This window comes from Paecilomyces variotii (genome assembly GCF_004022145.1).
Source record: "Paecilomyces variotii strain CBS 101075 chromosome Unknown C8Q69scaffold_22, whole genome shotgun sequence".
NCBI classification, from domain to species: Eukaryota; Fungi; Ascomycota; class Eurotiomycetes; order Eurotiales; family Thermoascaceae; genus Paecilomyces; species Paecilomyces variotii.
The window spans coordinates 94,582-113,047 of record NW_021167161.1 but is presented as its reverse complement, the minus strand read 5'-3'; the positions used below and the strand labels follow the sequence as shown (position 1 = coordinate 113,047).

At 50.2% G+C, this 18,466-nt stretch overlaps 6 protein-coding genes across 6 annotated transcripts; 2 read left to right on the top strand and 4 right to left on the bottom strand.

The window, feature by feature from the left end:
* Positions 1-291: 291 nt before the first annotated feature.
* Positions 292-2,937, bottom strand: C8Q69DRAFT_190326 (hypothetical protein). Its single transcript, XM_028625971.1, has 3 exons — positions 2,482-2,937; positions 862-2,427; positions 292-806 (listed from the first exon to the last, which is right to left on the bottom strand). The coding sequence occupies exons 1-3, from the start codon at positions 2,786-2,788 to the stop codon at positions 499-501; spliced, it is 2,181 nt and encodes a 726-aa protein (XP_028480977.1). The 5' UTR covers positions 2,789-2,937; the 3' UTR covers positions 292-498.
* A 2,435-nt stretch (positions 2,938-5,372) lies between these two features.
* Positions 5,373-6,513, bottom strand: C8Q69DRAFT_511077 (hepatocellular carcinoma-associated antigen 59-domain-containing protein; the record flags this gene model as incomplete). The annotated part of the gene is made up of 3 exons (XM_028633240.1): positions 5,373-5,608; positions 5,674-6,044; positions 6,107-6,513. The coding sequence occupies 3 exons, from the start codon at positions 6,511-6,513 to the stop codon at positions 5,373-5,375; spliced, it is 1,014 nt and encodes a 337-aa protein (XP_028480976.1).
* Positions 6,514-6,683: 170 nt separating this feature from the next.
* Positions 6,684-8,892, top strand: C8Q69DRAFT_502203 (actin family). The gene is made up of 3 exons (XM_028632384.1): positions 6,684-6,924; positions 7,016-7,514; positions 7,582-8,892. The coding sequence occupies exons 1-3, from the start codon at positions 6,882-6,884 to the stop codon at positions 8,456-8,458; spliced, it is 1,419 nt and encodes a 472-aa protein (XP_028480975.1). The 5' UTR covers positions 6,684-6,881; the 3' UTR covers positions 8,459-8,892.
* Positions 8,893-8,902: 10 nt separating this feature from the next.
* C8Q69DRAFT_190273 (hypothetical protein) lies at positions 8,903-12,061 on the bottom strand. Its single transcript, XM_028625969.1, has 3 exons — positions 11,616-12,061; positions 10,979-11,564; positions 8,903-10,912 (listed from the first exon to the last, which is right to left on the bottom strand). The coding sequence occupies exons 1-3, from the start codon at positions 11,894-11,896 to the stop codon at positions 9,059-9,061; spliced, it is 2,721 nt and encodes a 906-aa protein (XP_028480974.1). The 5' UTR covers positions 11,897-12,061; the 3' UTR covers positions 8,903-9,058.
* Positions 12,062-13,884: 1,823 nt separating this feature from the next.
* Positions 13,885-16,319, bottom strand: C8Q69DRAFT_190243 (fungal-specific transcription factor). Its single transcript, XM_028625968.1, has 3 exons — positions 16,087-16,319; positions 14,849-16,037; positions 13,885-14,794 (listed from the first exon to the last, which is right to left on the bottom strand). Exons 1-3 carry the CDS (start codon positions 16,174-16,176, stop codon positions 14,097-14,099), a joined length of 1,977 nt encoding a protein of 658 aa, XP_028480973.1. The 5' UTR covers positions 16,177-16,319; the 3' UTR covers positions 13,885-14,096.
* An 80-nt stretch (positions 16,320-16,399) lies between these two features.
* C8Q69DRAFT_483147 (putative uracil DNA N-glycosylase Ung1) lies at positions 16,400-18,289 on the top strand. Its single transcript, XM_028631707.1, has 3 exons — positions 16,400-16,963; positions 17,039-17,498; positions 17,580-18,289. The coding sequence occupies exons 1-3, from the start codon at positions 16,506-16,508 to the stop codon at positions 17,985-17,987; spliced, it is 1,326 nt and encodes a 441-aa protein (XP_028480972.1). The 5' UTR covers positions 16,400-16,505; the 3' UTR covers positions 17,988-18,289.
* The last annotated feature ends 177 nt before the right edge of the window (positions 18,290-18,466 follow it).

Sequence of the window (18,466 nt, the reverse complement as noted above, 5' to 3'; positions counted from 1 at the left end):
TTTTAAAAGTGTCAACATACATACAATACAACACAGCACTTGCGCGGGGTTTTCCGCATGTACTTCTTTCTCATATAGCAGCATCTAAAGAGCAAGTAATATGTATTTGTCAAAAGGCGGGCAGAGATTTAGTCTTATCAAAAGACATGGGACACTCCAACTGAGAATGGGAAACACGGTTTATGATGCAAGATGTAAGTAAGGATGGACACACAACATGGTACAGGGAAGCAAAAAAAAAACCAAATTTCGACATATATGAACGGCGTTCAATGCTGAATAAAACTCGCTAGTTCAGTGATATAGGGGACAGGTCCGGATAGCATGGCGAAAGGGGGAATTTGAGAACATAATAGGACAGTATGAAGAGCACGCTAAAGTGAAGAGTAGCCGAAAGCATCCCGATCAAAAAGCTCCGCTCGCCCTCTCTGCTTTCAGGCGGCTTTCAGGAGGTTGTGGTGATTTTTCACTTTTTTTTTCTTTTTTCTTTTACATAACTCAGAGCGCAACGCCATAAGGAGCAGGCTTCTCTGCATTTGGAGATGGGCTGCGTCCGCGGCTCTCGCGACTGGAGCTCCGAGTATGTTTCACATCCACCTCCTCGGAGTTAATCAGTCGGTCAGTACTTTCTGTCGCATGGTGTCGTGATCGAGGAACGGAGTCTCGGTAAGGCGCGTAAGGGCCGGTGTAGTTAAACTTGTTCATTCCCTGGTCATCGAGACCATGCTTAGTTGAAGGGCGGTCCATGAGCAGAGAGTTACGCGCATCGAGCGGCGTCAAGTCGTCAAAGTCACGGTTTAATTTTTCTGAGATTCGTTAGTAAACGTTGAGGTGGACATCTGACTATTTGATTCGACTTACCAGCTTCCCTTCGGCGTCTCGCGTGGGGATTCTCCCTGATGCAGCCAATAACGGCATTGACGGCGATCAGTATCGCCAGTACTCCAGTGAGCGTTGACTGGATTGCGATCAGAACAATGCCTGTGACTGTCTTGGTGGTCTTGGAGATTCCGAGCTCTTGGACGAAGACCAAGACGCAGGCAACTGAAAGTACACGGACAGCCTGAATGGTAATGTTGATCCATCTAGCGGACTTGGCCTCGTACGGGCGGCTCCAGACCAAGAGTATCAGCATCAATGCCTCCACAATAAGTTGGCCAGCGGACTGGAAGAGGCCGTGGCCATCACCTGCGGCAATGATGCAACCCCGAGTGAACATGTAGGCAATCGTAGGGACAAAGATCCACCAGTAATCCTTCTTGTAACTATCATAGAAGAGACTGTATTTGCGCCAAGTCTCCTGATCTTCGAACAAACGCGATGTGTCACCTTCGGCCTTCTTATACTTGTGGGCAATCTGCCAAATCCGGAAGCTGAAGAATCCGAGAACTGCAGTGAATATGGCCAGCGTAACCGCAGCGAGAAGTTTGGCAGCCCATGAGTCGCCGCGAGTGAACTGGAAGACACAGTAAAGGGTCCACATGCCGTACATGATAAGGATCAAGTTCGTGATTGTGCGGGCGAGAAGACCCCAATAGTCTTTGCGGAAGTTCGACAGCTTTTCAGGGAAAGTGCCGTACATGGCCCACACTTCCAGGATGACCTTGCAAAGTAGAATGCCCGCAGCGATTGAAGCGATAACGATGGCAAAAATGAGCAGGATAGTCATGAACACGTTGGCTTGGGGGATCGAGAGCTCTTCGACGTAAGCCTGAATTCCGGAGACGACGTGATTGATTCCTCCGTCGCCGCTACCGCTCGCAGCAGTAGCGTTTCCTGTTCCATTCACGGACGAGCTCACGTCTCGAGGGAAGATATGACCAGGGTCGACGAGGAAGTCAAGCGTACGTTTGGCAACTCCCGCGGACTTCAACGTGGTACCGTCTTTGTCCGCGACGGTACTGTTGAACAGAAACTCAAAGCTGTTGTCAGTCAGGTTACCACCCGTGTGGTTCCTGAAATTGTCGATGGATATCTGCATGCTGTTCCACGGAATGACGCCAGTGCTCCATGCAAAATTTCTGGTGAAGCTACGGTAAATGGATGGGTAGTCGACGCTGAGCATTCCGTTGGTGGCCATCACATGGAACCAACCCATCACATCCCCAAACCCAGGGTGCGCTGATATACTGGCCGAGGCAGCACCATGGCCTGCAGCACCAGCACCCAGAGCAGAAATACTTGACATTGCCAAAGCAGCACCTGCGATTCCCGCTGTGACATAGGTGGCACCTTTCACTTGTGCTGACTTCCCATTGGTGACACCCGATTGAATGCAAACAATATCACTGCCGGTGTCCTTAGCTTTCAATTCAAGTTTAACCTCGCCCTCAAAATCAGGAATGCTGAACGCAATGGAAGGGATCTGAGATGCGAATTGAGCAGGAATCGCTTGCGAGCCCGATGCCTGGAAAGTACCCGCGGGCACTAGTGACGGTTTATCAGTCTTCATTCAAGCAGAGTATATGTATATATACGTACCAGGACACATTTTCTCAACCTTTGTGGCGGGGTCGCAAGGATCAAAAGACTTCGAGTACACTTGGTTGCCGTATGCAGAGATAGCAAGAGAGACAATCACTTCCTCTTCCTTCGTGCTGGTTCCAGCCAGGTCGAATGTCACAATTTGGCTGCCACTATTATACGTCACATCCAGCTGGTCAACCGTGATGACAGAGGCCGGCAAGCATGTTGAGAACCCTTCTGTCTGCAGAATACCACCTAGTATCCCCACGGGCAGTAGGCCCAGCGTCAGCAACGCGGCCGCTGGGAACGACGTTGGCCGCATTGCGATGGTTTATTGTGAAGTTCGAGTCCTCGAGGGGTCCAGGAGAGACCCGGACGGTCAGTTATCCTGGATTCAAACAAAAAAAGGAGTGTCAAGACGAGGACACCACGCAGCTGTCAATAATAGTCTTCACCAGATGGTAACCCTTGTCGTCGCTGTCAATTCCGTCTTAATAATGCAAACATTGAATTACAAAGAGAACTAGTATTCCCAAAACGAAGCCACTGCCAAGCGAGCGGATCTCCCCGTACTCGCTGGGCGACAGTACACAGGGTCAACCTGCTGAGGAATCGAAGATATGATGCTGTTGCTCCAAGTCGAGACGCGCAACAGGAGAGACGATGTGAACAAAGGCAGCGAGAACGACCGGGCAAAAAGAAAGAGAGTAACGAGTGAGGGTGGTTTGGAAGGCGATTGCAAACGAGTGACAATAGTAGGAATAGATAGGGTCGACCGCGAGGAATGAACGACGACAGCGTTTGGGCTTGGATGAGGTTGGCAGTGGAGGAATGCACGCTTCGTTGCCAATCACTCTCTCCTCCTCCAGGGGCGCTGGAGTTGTCTCAACTCGCCATCTCCACTGCTCGTTTCAGGAACCCGCTCTTGGGCTCGCGCTTCGTCCAGCCTACGGTACTAGCTAGTGGAGATGGTGAATGTCCAGACCGAGTATGCTCTAGTGCTGGACGCCTTCTACAGTCCGTTGTCTCTTGCAGTGGCTGATCACAGGAGACCGCGCCGTCGAGGTATTTTCCATCGTGGGAATCCTACGTGTTCCGGGGTGGATGGGAAAATAATAATAACAATCATACAGAGCAGAAACAAACCGATTCCCAGCCCATCCCTGTCTGCTGTATACAAACAATCCCCAGGTTTGCTTCCTCTGCCTCTCATATTATTATTTATCTATCTAACCCGCCATCCAGATCGATCCACTAAACTCCTCACTACTGATTGCCCTGACGGCGCCACAAATGGCCACCCACGGTTCAATAATAATAATAGCGCCGGCGATTTCAGCCCGTCCCGCCTGCTTAATATTATTTGACTCTCGACTCCTCGAGTCTCGACTGAGTTAGAGAGCACACGAGATCAGGATCGGTCCCTCTCCTGTCTCCTGAATCTCAATCTGATATACTCTTGGTCGTCTAGCCGCCGGCTGATCACTGTTATCATCGCGGCCAAGTCGCTGGCGTCAACCTTCGTACCCCGTTCCATGTGGAAGACGTTGCGACCCGGCTGATGTCCTATTAGTATGGACATTATTATCACTCTACTGGAGCTTAATTGTTGGCGTCTTCGTTCGAACTAGATCCCGAAAGTGTCATTACATTATGCCGCCCAGAGCATCGCCGTACGGTCATTGGAGGTAAACAGTATACTATATTTATTTTCTACTTGACGAATAGTTATTCACGCCCTCGTGCTTCTAAGCGCCATGTCTCTCAATCCAGGTTCTTCCGGAATTCTGTCCCTTGACCCATGGCCTCAACTCCCGCAAGATTCCTCCAATTCGTCATGCAACTGGAACATACAACTAATCAGAATGGTCCTACGTTATCCGTCTTCAATATGCGCCATGTCCTCGAAGACAAAAATTATCTATCTGGTACGTAGCCATATTACCCCATTATTGGCTTGTGGGCGTTTCATCTCGTGCGACCGTCCAACCGGTCCCTTGTTCAAGAATAATAATAATGCAAATAACCATGCTAGTACGAAGTAGCTCTACACGTACAGACCTTGGCAAGTCCAGAAAAAGAACGCGATATCTAGTTAGCTCAAAAGAAAAGCAGGTGCTTTTGTTGCTATTTTTGTCGGGTGTTTCTATGGTATGCTTCCATTCCTTCCGTCCTTGTCCCTTTCTGTACAGGACAGATCCAGGAGTGCGTTCCAGGATCCGGGGTACAGCTTAAAGCTACCCTTGAAGGTTGAATATCCTAGTTTTCTGCTTTCTAGATGCTAACTATTATTATTATGCAGTAATTTTGGCCCCGGGATCGTGTGCGGGTCACAGCAGAAACTGGAAGAACGCGGGATTCACTCAGACATGCGCGAGGTTTCGACCTTTAGAAAGGCGCACAATTCTATCGAATCGGCCTATCTAATACCGGTAAAATGTACGCTCAGCAGAGATCTGAATCATCTGATATACCAGGTCGCAACACGGGTACTTCCCATGCCAGAGCCGGTACAAACATGCCGACGCGCATCGCGGAGAGAGGATTCATTCCCCAAATACCCAAACAAGGACGATCTGCTCCCCACACGAAGTTTATCGACTCTAGATACCCATCTCAGCAAGTTACCAAACGATCACTACCATGCCAGTCATGATTCATGAGGGATGACCACAGCATAATTAGCGAGGATAACCCGAAAAATTCGTGCTTCTCCACTCGCCAACAAACGAACCGTGACCGCGGATAGTGGCGGTTTCACAACGGAATATATGAGGTTACCGGCGGTCAAACGGCAACCGGGCGTCCCTCAGGGATAGACAAAAGGTCTAGACCCGACCTCGGTCGAGGAATATTGACCAGACTCTGGACCACAATGGACTCTCGTAGAACATATCCAATTGCCATCACTTTTGACCTTTTTCCTGCAACTCCCGCATAGCAGCCCTGGCACTCCGGCTGCCACCCAGTTTCGGTCCCTTGGGCGGTTCCTGCTTTGCAGTTTTCGTAGGCTTCGTCCGCGTACCGCGACGGCGACTCTGTAGCGCGTCAAGAAAGTCTCGACGAAATTGCTCCGCGATCCGGTCGTCAGCAGCTTGATCATCTGGTTCGCCCTGTTCTTCAGGTTCCTCATATACATCAACTGGAAAATCACTGTTAGACATTTACAAGCACGGCATACGTCAGCTGGGCTGGAGGAACACTCACGTCTGCTTTCCCGCAAGACCTCTTCCACAAGCCTATCTCTCTCAATGTCCTCACTAGTCCGTCGCTTGCGGTTTCGCCAGGATTTGCCATCACGAGCTTTCTTCTGTGGCGCTTCCTCTGTTGGTGATGGTGGTGCCTCCCCAACAAGTCGCCTTGTAGCAGCCTCTGTGCGCGCAATATTCTCTAGTTTCGCTTCATCCCCAAGGTCGATCTCGTGGAGTTTACCCAACGAGGCTGGCTCGCGCTGAAGGAATCTCGGATCTGACTGTCGGTCGACCGTTTCGTTCGCGGGGCGAGAATCCTGAGAAATGTCTTCTGTGGGCATATCGCGCTGATGTCGCTTAGCCAGTTCTGATTCTATATATGCCATCCTTATCTTGTTAGTCTCCAGTCGCATTTCGCGCTGCATATAGTCTGAGGGCCGGGACCGTACATGTGCTTGTCAACGTCCACCTTCTGTCCTGTATGAGCAGTAAACCTGTCTGCCATAGCACGGACCTTCTCCACGTCCTGGTCTTGCGTATTGACCAGATCCGTAGACTCTGCATCACCGTGGGTTCTCGATCTCGAGCTTGCGCTGAACTCGACGCCACCTCGTCGAGCTTTATGCACCTTCCGGAGCCGTAGAATGTCGGACACAGGAGTTGATTCTTCATCATCATTGAATGTAGATGCAGTAGACAGTCCTTGTGTCTTCTGCTGCTGCTCTGCTTGCGAGGGAGGAGCAGACGGTGCATTTTCCGGTTCTGTATTCAGATCGTCCTCCGGCCGCTTTCTCAGAAACTTCCTCTTCTTGACGGGGCGAAAGAGAGGTCCTGCTGTCTCTGCAAGGTCCGTCATGGTCGATCGATGCGGCCTGGACGAAGAAATATGTGGTGTATGGATATTAGAGAGAGAGATAGGTTGTGAAGAGAAAGAGAGATAGATCGGCCGATGACATCGTAGGTTCGGCAGCTCTGGCGCGGTTCTCTCAGAGCCGCTTGGCGCCCGCGAGACTTCAAACCAAAGATCGGAAAGACAAGCAGTCTCCGTCAAAACACCCACCCTTTGCTCAAAGAGCACCAGAAAGCAGGAGCTGCGATCTGCGCCTTTTCTGGCTTTCTAATCAATCCCTGTGCGTCGCCGCCTGCGCGACTCTCCAGCCGCCAAATTGGTCGCGGGCATCCCTACCTCTTTACGAGCTCCGCTGGATCGCATCGACTTTCAATATGAACCCTTCTATACCACCCTCAACGGCTGAATACGGCGGAGGTACGTACAGCTTGATGACCCTAGCTGCGTTTAAATCCCCTTCGGGTGGGATATATGTCAGAATTGAGACGCTGACTCCTGGTGCGCGCAGATGAGGTGTCTGCTATCGTCCTAGACCCAGGATTCTCCACGACGCGCGCCGGTTTCGCGGGAGAGGATACGCCCAAGTCTCTGATTCCGACATACTACGGGAAATATCAGTCGGGATCGGAAGAGAGATACATATACGGCGATGACATCTACGTTACTCCTCGACCGGGATTGTCGGTTCACAACCCCATGAGCAGAGATGGCGTCGTCGAAGATTGGGACATGGCGACCAAAGTGTGGGAATATTCGTTCACCTCGAGACTGACGGGGTCGAAGCCCAGCGACCCATTGTCGAACGGACTCAACGATGTCCAGAACGGCGAGCTCCCAGCAGAAATGGAGGGCGTGGAGACGGAAGAGAAGCCTCTCTCAGACACCCCGCTTCTCATGACGGAGTGCGGATGGAATCCTACGAAGGCGCGGGAAAAGACCATAGAAATCGCCATGGAGCAATGGGGAACACCGGCTTTCTATCTGGCCCGGAATGGCGTGCTAGCAGCGTACGTCTGTCTCATCATTGTCCTTCGTCGCACGCAAAAGGGTTCACTGCTAACTCGTGTCTTCTAGCTTTGCATCCGGCAAGGCGTCCGCCTTGGTGGTCGATGTTGGCGCCTCTAACATCTCAGTGACTCCCGTCCATGATGGAATTATCCTGAAGCGAGGCGTCCAGCACTCTCCACTTGGTGGTGACTACGTCTCATCCCAGATCCGGGCCCTCTTCAAGACCAACTCCCCCCAGCCGATAACTATCACGCCTCATTATCTCATCTCGTCAAAGACCCCCGTCGAGGCTGGCCAGCCGCCGCAGGCAACCTATAAGACTTTCCCTGCCGATAAGGCTCCTGATGCCTCGTACCGCTCGTTGATCGAAGAACGTACCCTCACCGAATTCAAGGAATGTGTCGTGCAAGTCTGGCCCGGTCCAGGAAAGCTCTCCTCCACGGGTCCGAATGGCGTCGCGAACGAAGAGCTTGCCAAGAGCACTCCAGGACGACCGTTCGAATTCCCAGACGGCTACAACCAGGTGTTTGGCGCTGAACGGTACCGCGTCGTGGAATCGTTGTTTGACGCCAAAGCCGCGATTCCCGACCCTGAATCTCCCTTCCCCGCGCCCACCCCCGCGCAGACGATCCCCGAGCTCATCAAGAACGCACTCAACGCCGTGGATGTCGATATTCGACCTCACCTACTGAGCAACGTCGTCGTGACCGGCGCCGGAAGCCTACACTACGGTTTCACCGACCGTCTCAACCAGGAGCTATTACAGGCATTCCCCAGCCCAAGAGTGAAAATCGCCGCTCCTGGAAACACCTCCGAGCGCAAATTCGGTTCTTGGATCGGAGGCAGTATCCTCGCAAGTCTGGGTACTTTCCACCAGATGTGGATCTCGAAGAAAGAGTACGAGGAGCACGGTCCTAACATTGTGGATAAGCGGTGCAAGTAATAAGCTTTCTTTTTTGCCCTTCTTTTCTGGTTTCTTTTATCCGTTATGTTAGAGGTTTTTTTTAGTGGGGTTTATGGAAGTTAAAAAGCCTCTCTTGTTTCTTGTCCAGATGTTGCGAGTGATCCATCAAAGAATGAACGATAACAATGAAAAAAAAAGAGACACAAAAAAAAGGAATATTTAACGCTTTACAAATGGGTAGGATGTACTGTATGAGTAATAATACCTTTGGTGACTGGTCGGCTTCAAATATCAATCAATTCAACTGATAAACACCACTAGCTGTTGAACTTTTTCCTAGCATGACTTCTACAGAGGTTGTGCGTACCTGTACGGGTCTCCGCCTGATATATAGTTATATATATAATTACTTACCAGCGGACATTTTCAAGTATAATAAGCTGTTCAGGATACTTACATTGCATTTTCCATGACCTGGAGCACCCATAATATGATTCCGCAGTGACATTATATATACATACATACATTTATCTATTCAAGCTGGCTGGGTAACTAAGTAAGAAGCCTATCGTAAGTATTATACATGAAAAAAATAGCTAAATAATCATATTAACTATTAATTTAATTTAATAAGGTTCTTCAATCACTCATTACCCAAGTCCCATCCTTTCCCAGACCGCGGAAATGGAAATTCTGCTCTGAATCCATCTGAGCCATTCCCATGTCCTCCATGGAAGAGGTCTCGCTTCCTGATCCCACCACCACGACATCCCGGGAGATGTTGTGACTCTTCCACGTCGGGCTGAATAGTCTTTTCAGACTCTTCTTGCGCGGGATGAGAGAAAGAGAAAGGCTACTCATTCCGAGGCCTAGTCTCGGTCTGAAGCGCTTTTCACACTCGAGGGCGTATTTTGTGGAAAAGTCAGGGGTGACCATGGTTCTTCCACCGGGGCCTGGCGGGGGCGGACTGCTGACTTCTTCAGGATAGCACTGTAGTCCAACTCGGATTCCGAGGCCGAGTCTTGCCCTGCTGCTGGTGTCCTCCTCCTTCGGCTCTGGTGGTTCGTACAGGTCTATGTCTAGGTCATCATCCGTCGAGCAGCTTTCTAGATCGTCAGGACGGGGAGACACTGGAGGTGTTGCGGCGAGAAAGTCGATCAATGACTCTGACGTTAGGGAGGCGACGTTTACCGCGATGCCAGACTTGATATCATTGTCAGTTTGCATAATCGGAGCCGGTAGTACCTTGCTGCTCAGACGGAGTGGCCTACTGGAAGATAATCCGAGGATATCAGCCGAATGGGGAACGAGACGCTTGGGCTGTGGACCAGCTGGACTAGATGAATCTGCGCTCTTCCCAGTATCATTTAATGTGTCGGAGGGATCTGTGTCGAGTTGGATCGAGTCGGTAGCCTTTGCCGTGGCAGATTTGTCCGCAGAGCTCGGAGAAATCTCGTGGACATCGGTTTCTGTTGAAATCTGAGAGATAGCAATATCGAAATGCCTTGCCAACGAGGGATCTAGTGTGGGTAAGGCTGTAAGTATCGATTCCACTTCCCCCTCTTCCCCAACCTCGCTCTCGTCATCTTCTCTTGCTTCACCCTCTTCATCTAGCTCTCTGATGGTCGAGCATAGTGACGCCCTTATGTGAGGTATCCGAGGGGAATCGCCTGGCCCAGGGCGTAGCGTATGAGTATTCGGGATCTCCTCCTCCGGCTTGGACCATTCCATCTGGACATCCGAATCGAGACCACTTCCAGAATCGCTATGTTGAGATCCGTCAGGGCTTCTGAGACAATTCGACGATTTGGCGCGGAAGATGCTAAGAGGCCAATCTCTTCTGACGGATGATGGCCGTGGAGAGGCAGACCGTAGCTTATTGACCGGTACGGCGAGGGCGTCGAGAGCTTTCTTGGATTTGAGATGGACCAGTAACTGGTCTTTCGTCTTGTCTCGCCCACCGGCCGGCAATGACTTCTTCTTCTCGAACGGTGCAAAAGATCCCAGGACACCCCTGGACTGCGGTCTTCCCTCTGCGCCGCCCTCTCTTAATTGTCCCGTGGACCGGCTTCGGCCACGGAAGGCATCGTTTTCAGGCTGATGTGCTGTAGCAGGGCGATTTTGACCAGGTTCCACCCAGGTAACGGATTTGGCGGGTTTCCCTTGACTCCCTGGGCGATCCTGTGGAGTCTTGCTTGAAGACAAATACCGGTTACCCTCAGTGGTGCCATCGTCAAAAGATCTCGTACGGCGTCGACCTGCTGAGGACGAGTGACGCGCCAGACCGGCATTTTGGGTGCCAGAAATGTCTCTCTTAGGAAATGCCTCAGGTCGTATTTCCGTGGGAAGCACTGCTTCGATTGCTGGATCCACAAGCTGCGGAGCGCTGGGAAGAGGCTTGTCTGAAACCTGGGGGACTGTTGGGAGTGAGGACGATCTCTTGAATAACCCAACTTTGAGCGATTTGGCTCGTGGTCTGCTAACAGTGTTCATCTGCGACATTAGGACCATTAGCTTCAGGCCTGCACATATACTCGAGGGGAGGGTTATTCCACGAACCACTTCTTTCCTACTGGCTGCAGCTGCTCGCGACTGTATTTCAGTCACGACGGCGCCCAGCTGGATAATGACGATGGCCAGTCCTTTCCCATGTTTTCGTAAATCCGTAAACGCGCCCTGCCAGCCTTCTACATTCCCAACCATCGCGGCATAAACGGCATCAAAACTGCCTGGTCTTGGCGTCCATTCTTTCCCTAACTTCTTCAAGTAATGCCACAGTGCGCTAATCGCCTCTCGTCCTTTTTGGATGTCCTTGAAAGCGTCACTCATGGCTGCTGCTGATCGGTGGTTTATGTGCTCGATCTTTTCGGTGTCATCCATCACAGAATGCCTGAAGGTTCGATCTTCCAGCAGTTCATCGAATACCCTCCCTGTCTCGAGGGGGATCTTAAGATAATTCAAGCGCTCTCTGATGTCAGCCTCGGCAAGAATCAGGTCGTCTGTTGTTCGCTCGATGAAGCCATCCATTTCGTCTACATGGCCCTGCAAGATCTTCATGACTTCTGGTTCTGACTTGGCGAGCCCGTTCGCCAGGAGATGCATGCCGAAGGACATCTGTGCGACGATCTTCCACAGAGGGTGATACCTGCGTTTCTGTTAGAATCTTAACATCAAATATCAAGCTTGGAACGCTTGCCTTTCCCGTGGCTTCTGACGCCACTTTCTGCCACAGAGACGCTCATATTGTTGGCTCATCAGAATTTCTATGCGCCGACTCAGAGCATCTATTTGCACTGTGTATAGTTCACCAGCCGGGTCATTCGAATCGACTATGGATTCTTCGAAGGGGCCTTGCAGTTGCGCAACCGGGTGTTCCGGCGGTCCGTCCTGTGCCATATCCTTGTCCATTTTTTCTGCCTCCTCGCGAGCCTTTGCTGTAGCTGCCAACCACTCCGTTTCATCGGGTATAGGTGCCATATTGTCGGTCTGATCAAGAGGAAAAGAAAGTCGTATAGTCTTTGCAAGAAATTGTCCAGTAACAGCCGGATTGTGACCAGTATATGATTAGTCACGAGAGTAACACGATCGATGAAGATGAAGGTGATATCTCAGGTAAATGGGCCGTTTTAGGAAGATGCCTGCACTCCGGCGTCTTCAGCTCAGTGTCCACTGGTTTACGGCAAGATGCATGTGCATGTGCATGTTGTTGAGACAACTTGCTATTGAGACATAGCAAGGAACGAGTATAGTTGAATATGTATGAGGTGAGAATACGTGCGAACGGTGCCAGGCGGGAGGCGGAGGGGGATGATAGGAGAGATAAGATCAAATATTCGTCACTGCGGGCTGAAGAGACTGCAAGAAAAGCTAGACCGGGAGCTAACACAGAGTAATTGTCATTATTTGGGAGCTCCTACCAAGAATCCAAGTTCTTTACGGAGTACGGACGCTTCAATGTACTTGTTTGTTAAGTGGAGTAGGTTGCTAAACACAATATTTCCAAATACTCAATGAACTGGAGCGAGACCCACGGTAAAGATCGAAGTCTGTCATTGGAGGTCCATCCTGGAGCCCACGAGGTGTTTCCGAATTTATATTTTTGGTCCAGGGGCAATGTCCGTGGACTTAAACCTTGACGGGTAAGGTGAGGACGAAATGCACAAGCCAACTGTTGGCCGTCCAAAGCTTAATACGGAGTGCTTTACTTCGTGGCGCGCCCCTGGAAGCCCATTCTTCTGTTTGCACGAGCGAGTGGAGACAATGAGTAGATGAAGAGATGGCGGAGACAGGAGAGAAACTGTGTATCCATATAGGTAGCGAGATAAGCAGCCCGAATGGTTCAGGCAATGGCTGTTCCTGGACTCTCCAGCTCCATGTACAGAGGCCTGAAAGTCGCGATATTGCGTACGTGGGTCGTGCAGTCGCCGGCCATCCAGAACTGAAATCGCCATATTGTCATTATTAGTTGTACCTGCAGATCCAAGCTAATAACTGACTAGTGAGGCCCAATCTCTGACCGTCTCATTTTTTTTGCAGGCTCCCCAGAGCGAACGGTCACATCCACCTCCGCAGGACACGGGCCGGGGCGTCGATTCCACGTATTTGCACGTTCTCGCCAACGCTGGTGAGGCTGATCATCTGGCCCGGCGCAGTTAGAAAGGTCATTGCGTAGCAGTAATCTTGTCCCTTTTGGGAAATCTGTTCGAAGCTGCATTTTCCCGTCTTCTAAGGCGTTCTACAACCACGAGCGCCTTGTCACGGAGTAGTCGGAAGTTTCCGTAACTTGTTAGCTCATCCGAGAAAAGACTCTACCGCGTTGAGTTACACGGGTGCCCGATCGTCGTTTCAGCCCTGTTCGAGATGAAAAATCCGATGTAATTAGACAATCCTGTTCGGAGATGGCCTTCCATGCACATTGGCTGTTGGGCGCTTCCTGATATTATCCGTTTGTCTCTGTACCGAAATCTTGCATCCTTTCTTTTCCTATTCGCTCGACATAGATGCGTAATCGTCCGCTGGGTCCGGCTGCGTATATTAGCGTCCTCGTTGTTTGTGTTATGCCTCATAGGTGTACGGAGTAGTAGAGTCAGTTTCGTAAAAGTAAATTCCGCCAACACGCGAAGGCGGGTCCTCCAGTGTACCATTGTAGCCTATGATATGATCCTAAACACTCATTCCCAGCCTGGAGAGGTAGCCCGTCTATCCTTGGCGTTATGCACTCCAGTCAGGGAGCACTGTCGTGCGACTCCGTGAGGTCGATCAGCACTGGAGGTCTCAGTACGGAAAGTAATCGATGCAAGCAACCCCGGCAGTCCCAGACTCCCTCTACACATGACCAGCAGCTGTTTCAATACCTGCTGGACATATACCAGCTTGGCCTGATGCGACGCTCGTGGAAATTCGCCCCGATGGCTCTGCCTGCCGTCGCAACTGGTTCGGAGCGGATATGGAATTGACCATATGTAGTGCGTGATAGCGGTAGTCTTATGGGAACACATCGATATTCCGGTGTTGGTTGGCATCAACGGAAAGCCGAGGGAGAGGCGAGATCAGTATGCCAGTGCATCTTCCATCTAAGACAGCAATCATGTTGTCGAAAGTTGTGTACTTTGAATAATCCCTAGTACCTAGAGGATAGCGCCAAAAGTACAAAGCAAAGCGAGTCAAGTCTCACAGCCTAGGTGTTTTCCTCTACCATAAACATAGGGTCCCAGAAGTTGGTAGGCAGCGAGAGATCCAAATATTCTCCAAAAAGAGTGTCGATGTCCTCAAAGTTACCTCTATCGAAGCCTTCGTCCAGAGAGGAGGGTCCGCCGGTTGGAGCAAGGTCCGTTCGTCCTGAAGATGGATCTTCTATGTTGAGGTCGGTCGCAACGTGATCTGCTTCCTGCTCAGGAGTTGTCGGTTTCGTGGTCTCTGACAATACCTCATCATGAACGACATGTCGCCTAGACGAGGGAACCAGTGGCACCCGTGATTGATGCGCTGTTGCCTCATACGGTCTGGCTCGTGCATCTTCAATCTGCTTAAGGGCTCTCCGTCCTAGCCGGAACATTGCATTTGCAGAGTCCCAATACATACTCAATTCTTCCAGAAACGAACAACAGAATTCCATGTTATTTTTGGCTCGATCGAAGGGTATATCAGAATCGCCTTGGCGGAGTTGCTGATATGAAACGCTCATAGAAAGGGAGATTGCATAGGGAACGATAGGAAGCGGTGGCAGCTCGCGCGCCCAATCACTTGCCATAATAGAGCATATACAAGCAGCCGAGGTATCACGACGCGTAAGAGAGGACCGGGAAGGTCCAGGGCCGGATGATCCGGATCTGCATGAGAGTATACTGACAGCGTGGTAAAAGAGCTCCAGAAGGCCTATAGGAATTAGTTTATAATCTAGATGGTATTCCATACGGACCATGAACAAACCGACTGTTGCTGAATTAAGGTGGTCTCGTAAGCCGTTTCCCATGACATTTTCGAAACTAGGGAAGTCACCTTCCCATGCAGGATCAGAATGCAAAGATGGCCTGTAGAGAGATATGACGGAAGCTAAAAGATCAGCGGTATCAAGCCAGACACCGAAGGCTGAATGGCGACCAGAGCCCTTGGTACTGGGCTTGTCGATGCCGATATCACGGTCTGCCATGAGTATTGGACGACCTCCTATGCTTGCATGAAGCTTATCTAGACTCCATAAGCACCAGAAAAGTCTGGCAAGATGATCATCCACCGCTCTTCCTGGATGACTGAGATGTAACCCCACCGTCTGAGCCTGATGGAGGGCATGGCATAGATGCATTGACGCTGTCTCCGCTCCTTCAAAGCCCTCGCAATGTAACGACAGTAAGGCCAGTATCTGTATTCTGGAGATCCTGTCCGCTTCTACCTCGAAACTCACGGCGGAGGCCAAACCTTTATATAGCTCAGAACAAAATTCGCGTGGTGTGAGACATGGTCCAGTATCTTTGAGCCGCAGGTGGGATCGTGCTGCCCCGTTCTTAGCAGCAACGAGACACATTGCTCTTACAAGCAGCACCGAGACATTTGCGTTGCGACAGTCTCGTAGGAAGAGATCCTCCTCGAGCAAAGGAAGAATGGAGTTAATTTTGGAGAAGTAGATGCTGACCAGATGTTCCTGCGTTGAAGCAGGCAGTGGCTGGCATGATTCAATGGCTGCAAGGTATCTTTGATGGAGAGAGAGAAACACAGAGCCTTTATCGAGGGGCGATCTAGCAAATGGCTCCAACGACCGAGAAGCAGTCGTCACAGATGAAGGTATGTTTCTCTCTTCATCCTGTCTGTCCGAAGGGCTCACCCATAGGCCGATCCGGTTGCGTCGGACCTGGGAAGCTTCATCTAGTTTCCCGAGTAATACAGCTTCTGGATTCAGATCTCCAACGAAGCGAGTAGATCTGGGAAGGGCAGAATGAGTTGTGGAGATGTCAGAATGACTGGGCCTGTGGTGCATCACCTCTGCGACAGAGTCTAGCTGTTGATCGCCAGCTACACGGCTGCTATCCCCAACTTGACTGCTGGGTATAGGACCTCCATGCTCAGCCCGTCTCCGTATGTTGCTACTTCCTGTAAAAGAAGTCGAGAGGTGACGACAACGTTTCTTGCTTCCGAATTAGCGAACGTGATGAGGATTCGATTCATCTATGCACCTTTTTCCTTTGACAGTTTGAACATGCTTTTGCTGCTCTCGAACGACGGCGAGACTGAGGGGTATCCGCCAACCAAGTGAGCTCCATCATGACAGCACCTATATGGATCTTTTTGCGTGATGTTTAGCATCTGGACACATACATCGTTGCAATAATGAATACTGATAGTCTTAAGTAGTATGGATGATCCCCAACTAGTAAAGTGTAATGAATGAATGCCTCGTTGCCTTCTTTCCGCCTGAGGCCACGAACCTTTGGGTGCGTGGAAAAAGTGCACTTTACGCGAAGAACGCGACTCGACGCGTTCGGGAGAAGCGAATCCCTTATCCTTATCAGAGAATCTTGATACAACAAGCAGCATCTTAATCCCATCATCTATTCTGGGGTTGAACAGGCCTTCTGGCAACCTCAACATCTGCATGCGTGTTTTCTTCCATCCAATTTCACTACTCCCGCGTTCATCACACCCCGTGTCCTACTCTTCTCAGCTCCGCCGCCGACCAGTGATCATCATGAGTAACACACTGGGTGTCAAGCGAAATGCGAACCATTTATCAAGTTCACCAGACAGTACCAAGAAACCCAAGGCTAATGGGAGTATCACATCGTTTTTCGGGGCCCCGAAGCCCAGGGTGGAAGTGACCAACTCCCCTTCTCCTGCGGTTTCCAAGTTCAACAAGGACAAGTGGGTTGACTCGCTCACCCCAGAGCAAAAGGAGCTTCTGCAATTGGAGATTGATACATTGGACGTGAGTTGGCTGGCACATCTCAAGGATGAGCTGGTTACTCCGGAGTTCCTCAACCTGAAGCGGTTCCTCAAGAAGGAGAAAGATGCGGGCGTAACGGTCTTTCCACCAGAGGAAGACATCTACTCCTGGTAAAAAAACGCAGTCCTACTACCTATTGTAGTATTTATTTATTTTCTACATTTTTTTTCTAACTCGTATCTCAGGTCTCGCCATACTCCCCTGCACACGGTCAAGGCCGTCATTGTCGGCCAGGACCCGTACCATAACTACAACCAAGCTCACGGCCTTTGCTTTTCTGTTCGCCCGCCCACGCCTGCTCCCCCATCCCTCGCAAACATCTACATTGCGCTCAAGAATGATTATCCTTCATTCCAACCGCCTCCAAACAAGGGTGGTCTCCTGACCCCCTGGGCTGAGCGTGGCGTCCTGATGCTGAACACTTGCCTGACTGTTCGTGTCCACGCTGCCAACAGCCATCAGGGTAAAGGCTGGGAGAGATTCACACAAAAGTGTCTGGATATAGTGGCCAAAGTCCGCACCCATGGAGTAGTCTTTCTAGCATGGGGCACTCCAGCAGGGAAGCGAGTAGCTGGCATCAACAGAGAAAGGCACTGCGTACTGCAATGCGTTCACCCGAGTCCGTTTAGTGCTCGTAATGGATTTGTGAGTTTGCTCTTCCCCCACCCCAACCAACATACCATTACACAGCACCAACTAACCCGTGAGAACTTTTTTTTTTTTCAGTTCACCTGCGGCCATTTCAAGAAATGCAATGAATGGCTAACGCAGAGATACGGCGAAGATGGCCCTATCGACTGGGCACTGACCAAAGGAACAACAATCCTCTCCAAGAAAACAACCACAGTCACTACGGCAGCCATCTCAACCTCTCCAGCTGCCGAGAATGAGAAAAAGACCATCTCAGAATCCAAGACCTCAACCACCACCGAGGAGAAGAGTGCAAACCTAAAGCCCGAAACTTCTAACTCAGGCGACATCTACGATGATGAGGATGACCTCGAAGCTCTCGAAGCATTAGCCGCCGCTGAATCAGACAAGGATAAGGACAAGTCAAGCGAGAATAACATTAAAGAAAACGTCCCGCCAGAAACAACCGAGAATACACAAGAAGAAGAAGAGAAAAAGGAATAAACTTCTCTCGCACGCATGATGCATTTCAACCATGCATAAAATTTTCGAAAAGAAGAGTCAGATATCAGAACGCACCAGAAATGTCTATCGTATGCGAAAGTTGAAAATCTGGGCCCCGATTTGTTGTTTTCTTTTTACTTCGGATGGATAGATACCTTTCGGTTATTATATTATGTCTTGATATGTCAGTTCCACTGTCCCTGGGCCAGGTAGGCGTTTTGGAGGCGGCGTTGTCACAACATTCTAGGTCTTTTATGTCTGTGTATAATACATACAATACCATTAATTTTACTGAAAGTACAGTTTTTAGAAGATCTCGAACTCGCCCATTGAATAAGTATATATATTTATTTGAAGATTTCATTTCCAGTATTCATCATAGTAACAATAGGAAGGAGAAGTTTTACAAAACATAACCCTTGAAGTCATCTCGTACAAATTGCCATTCCAATTTCCATAGGATATAGATAAAGTAAAAG

Bases quoted from the DNA above. Each gene is read 5' to 3' on its own strand.
- C8Q69DRAFT_190326 (XM_028625971.1), bottom strand. From the start codon at position 2,788: ATGCGGCCAACGTCGTTCCCAGCGGCCGCGTTGCTGACGCTGGGCCTA. The intron at 2,428-2,481 runs GTACGTATATAT...AACCGTCACTAG, and splicing joins GGTTGAGAAAATGTGTCCTG to TGCCCGCGGGTACTTTCCAG. The intron at 807-861 runs GTAAGTCGAATC...AACGAATCTCAG, and splicing joins GAGACGCCGAAGGGAAGCTG to AAAAATTAAACCGTGACTTT.
- C8Q69DRAFT_502203 (XM_028632384.1), top strand. From the start codon at position 6,882: ATGAACCCTTCTATACCACCCTCAACGGCTGAATACGGCGGAG. The intron at 6,925-7,015 runs GTACGTACAGCT...TGGTGCGCGCAG, and splicing joins AACGGCTGAATACGGCGGAG to ATGAGGTGTCTGCTATCGTC. The intron at 7,515-7,581 runs GTACGTCTGTCT...CGTGTCTTCTAG, and splicing joins CGGAATGGCGTGCTAGCAGC to CTTTGCATCCGGCAAGGCGT.
- C8Q69DRAFT_190273 (XM_028625969.1), bottom strand. From the start codon at position 11,896: ATGGCACCTATACCCGATGAAACGGAGTGGTTGGCAGCTACAGCAAAG. The intron at 11,565-11,615 runs GCAAGCGTTCCA...ACAGAAACGCAG, and splicing joins CGTCAGAAGCCACGGGAAAG to GTATCACCCTCTGTGGAAGA. The intron at 10,913-10,978 runs GTTCGTGGAATA...CTAATGTCGCAG, and splicing joins CAGCCAGTAGGAAAGAAGTG to ATGAACACTGTTAGCAGACC.
- C8Q69DRAFT_190243 (XM_028625968.1), bottom strand. From the start codon at position 16,176: ATGATGGAGCTCACTTGGTTGGCGGATACCCCTCAGTCTCGCCGTCGT. The intron at 16,038-16,086 runs GTGCATAGATGA...TTCGGAAGCAAG, and splicing joins CAAACTGTCAAAGGAAAAAG to AAACGTTGTCGTCACCTCTC. The intron at 14,795-14,848 runs GTTTGTTCATGG...TAATTCCTATAG, and splicing joins CCTTAATTCAGCAACAGTCG to GCCTTCTGGAGCTCTTTTAC.
- C8Q69DRAFT_483147 (XM_028631707.1), top strand. From the start codon at position 16,506: ATGCGTGTTTTCTTCCATCCAATTTCACTACTCCCGCGTTCATCACAC. The intron at 16,964-17,038 runs GTAAAAAAACGC...CTCGTATCTCAG, and splicing joins GAGGAAGACATCTACTCCTG to GTCTCGCCATACTCCCCTGC. The intron at 17,499-17,579 runs GTGAGTTTGCTC...TTTTTTTTTCAG, and splicing joins TTAGTGCTCGTAATGGATTT to TTCACCTGCGGCCATTTCAA.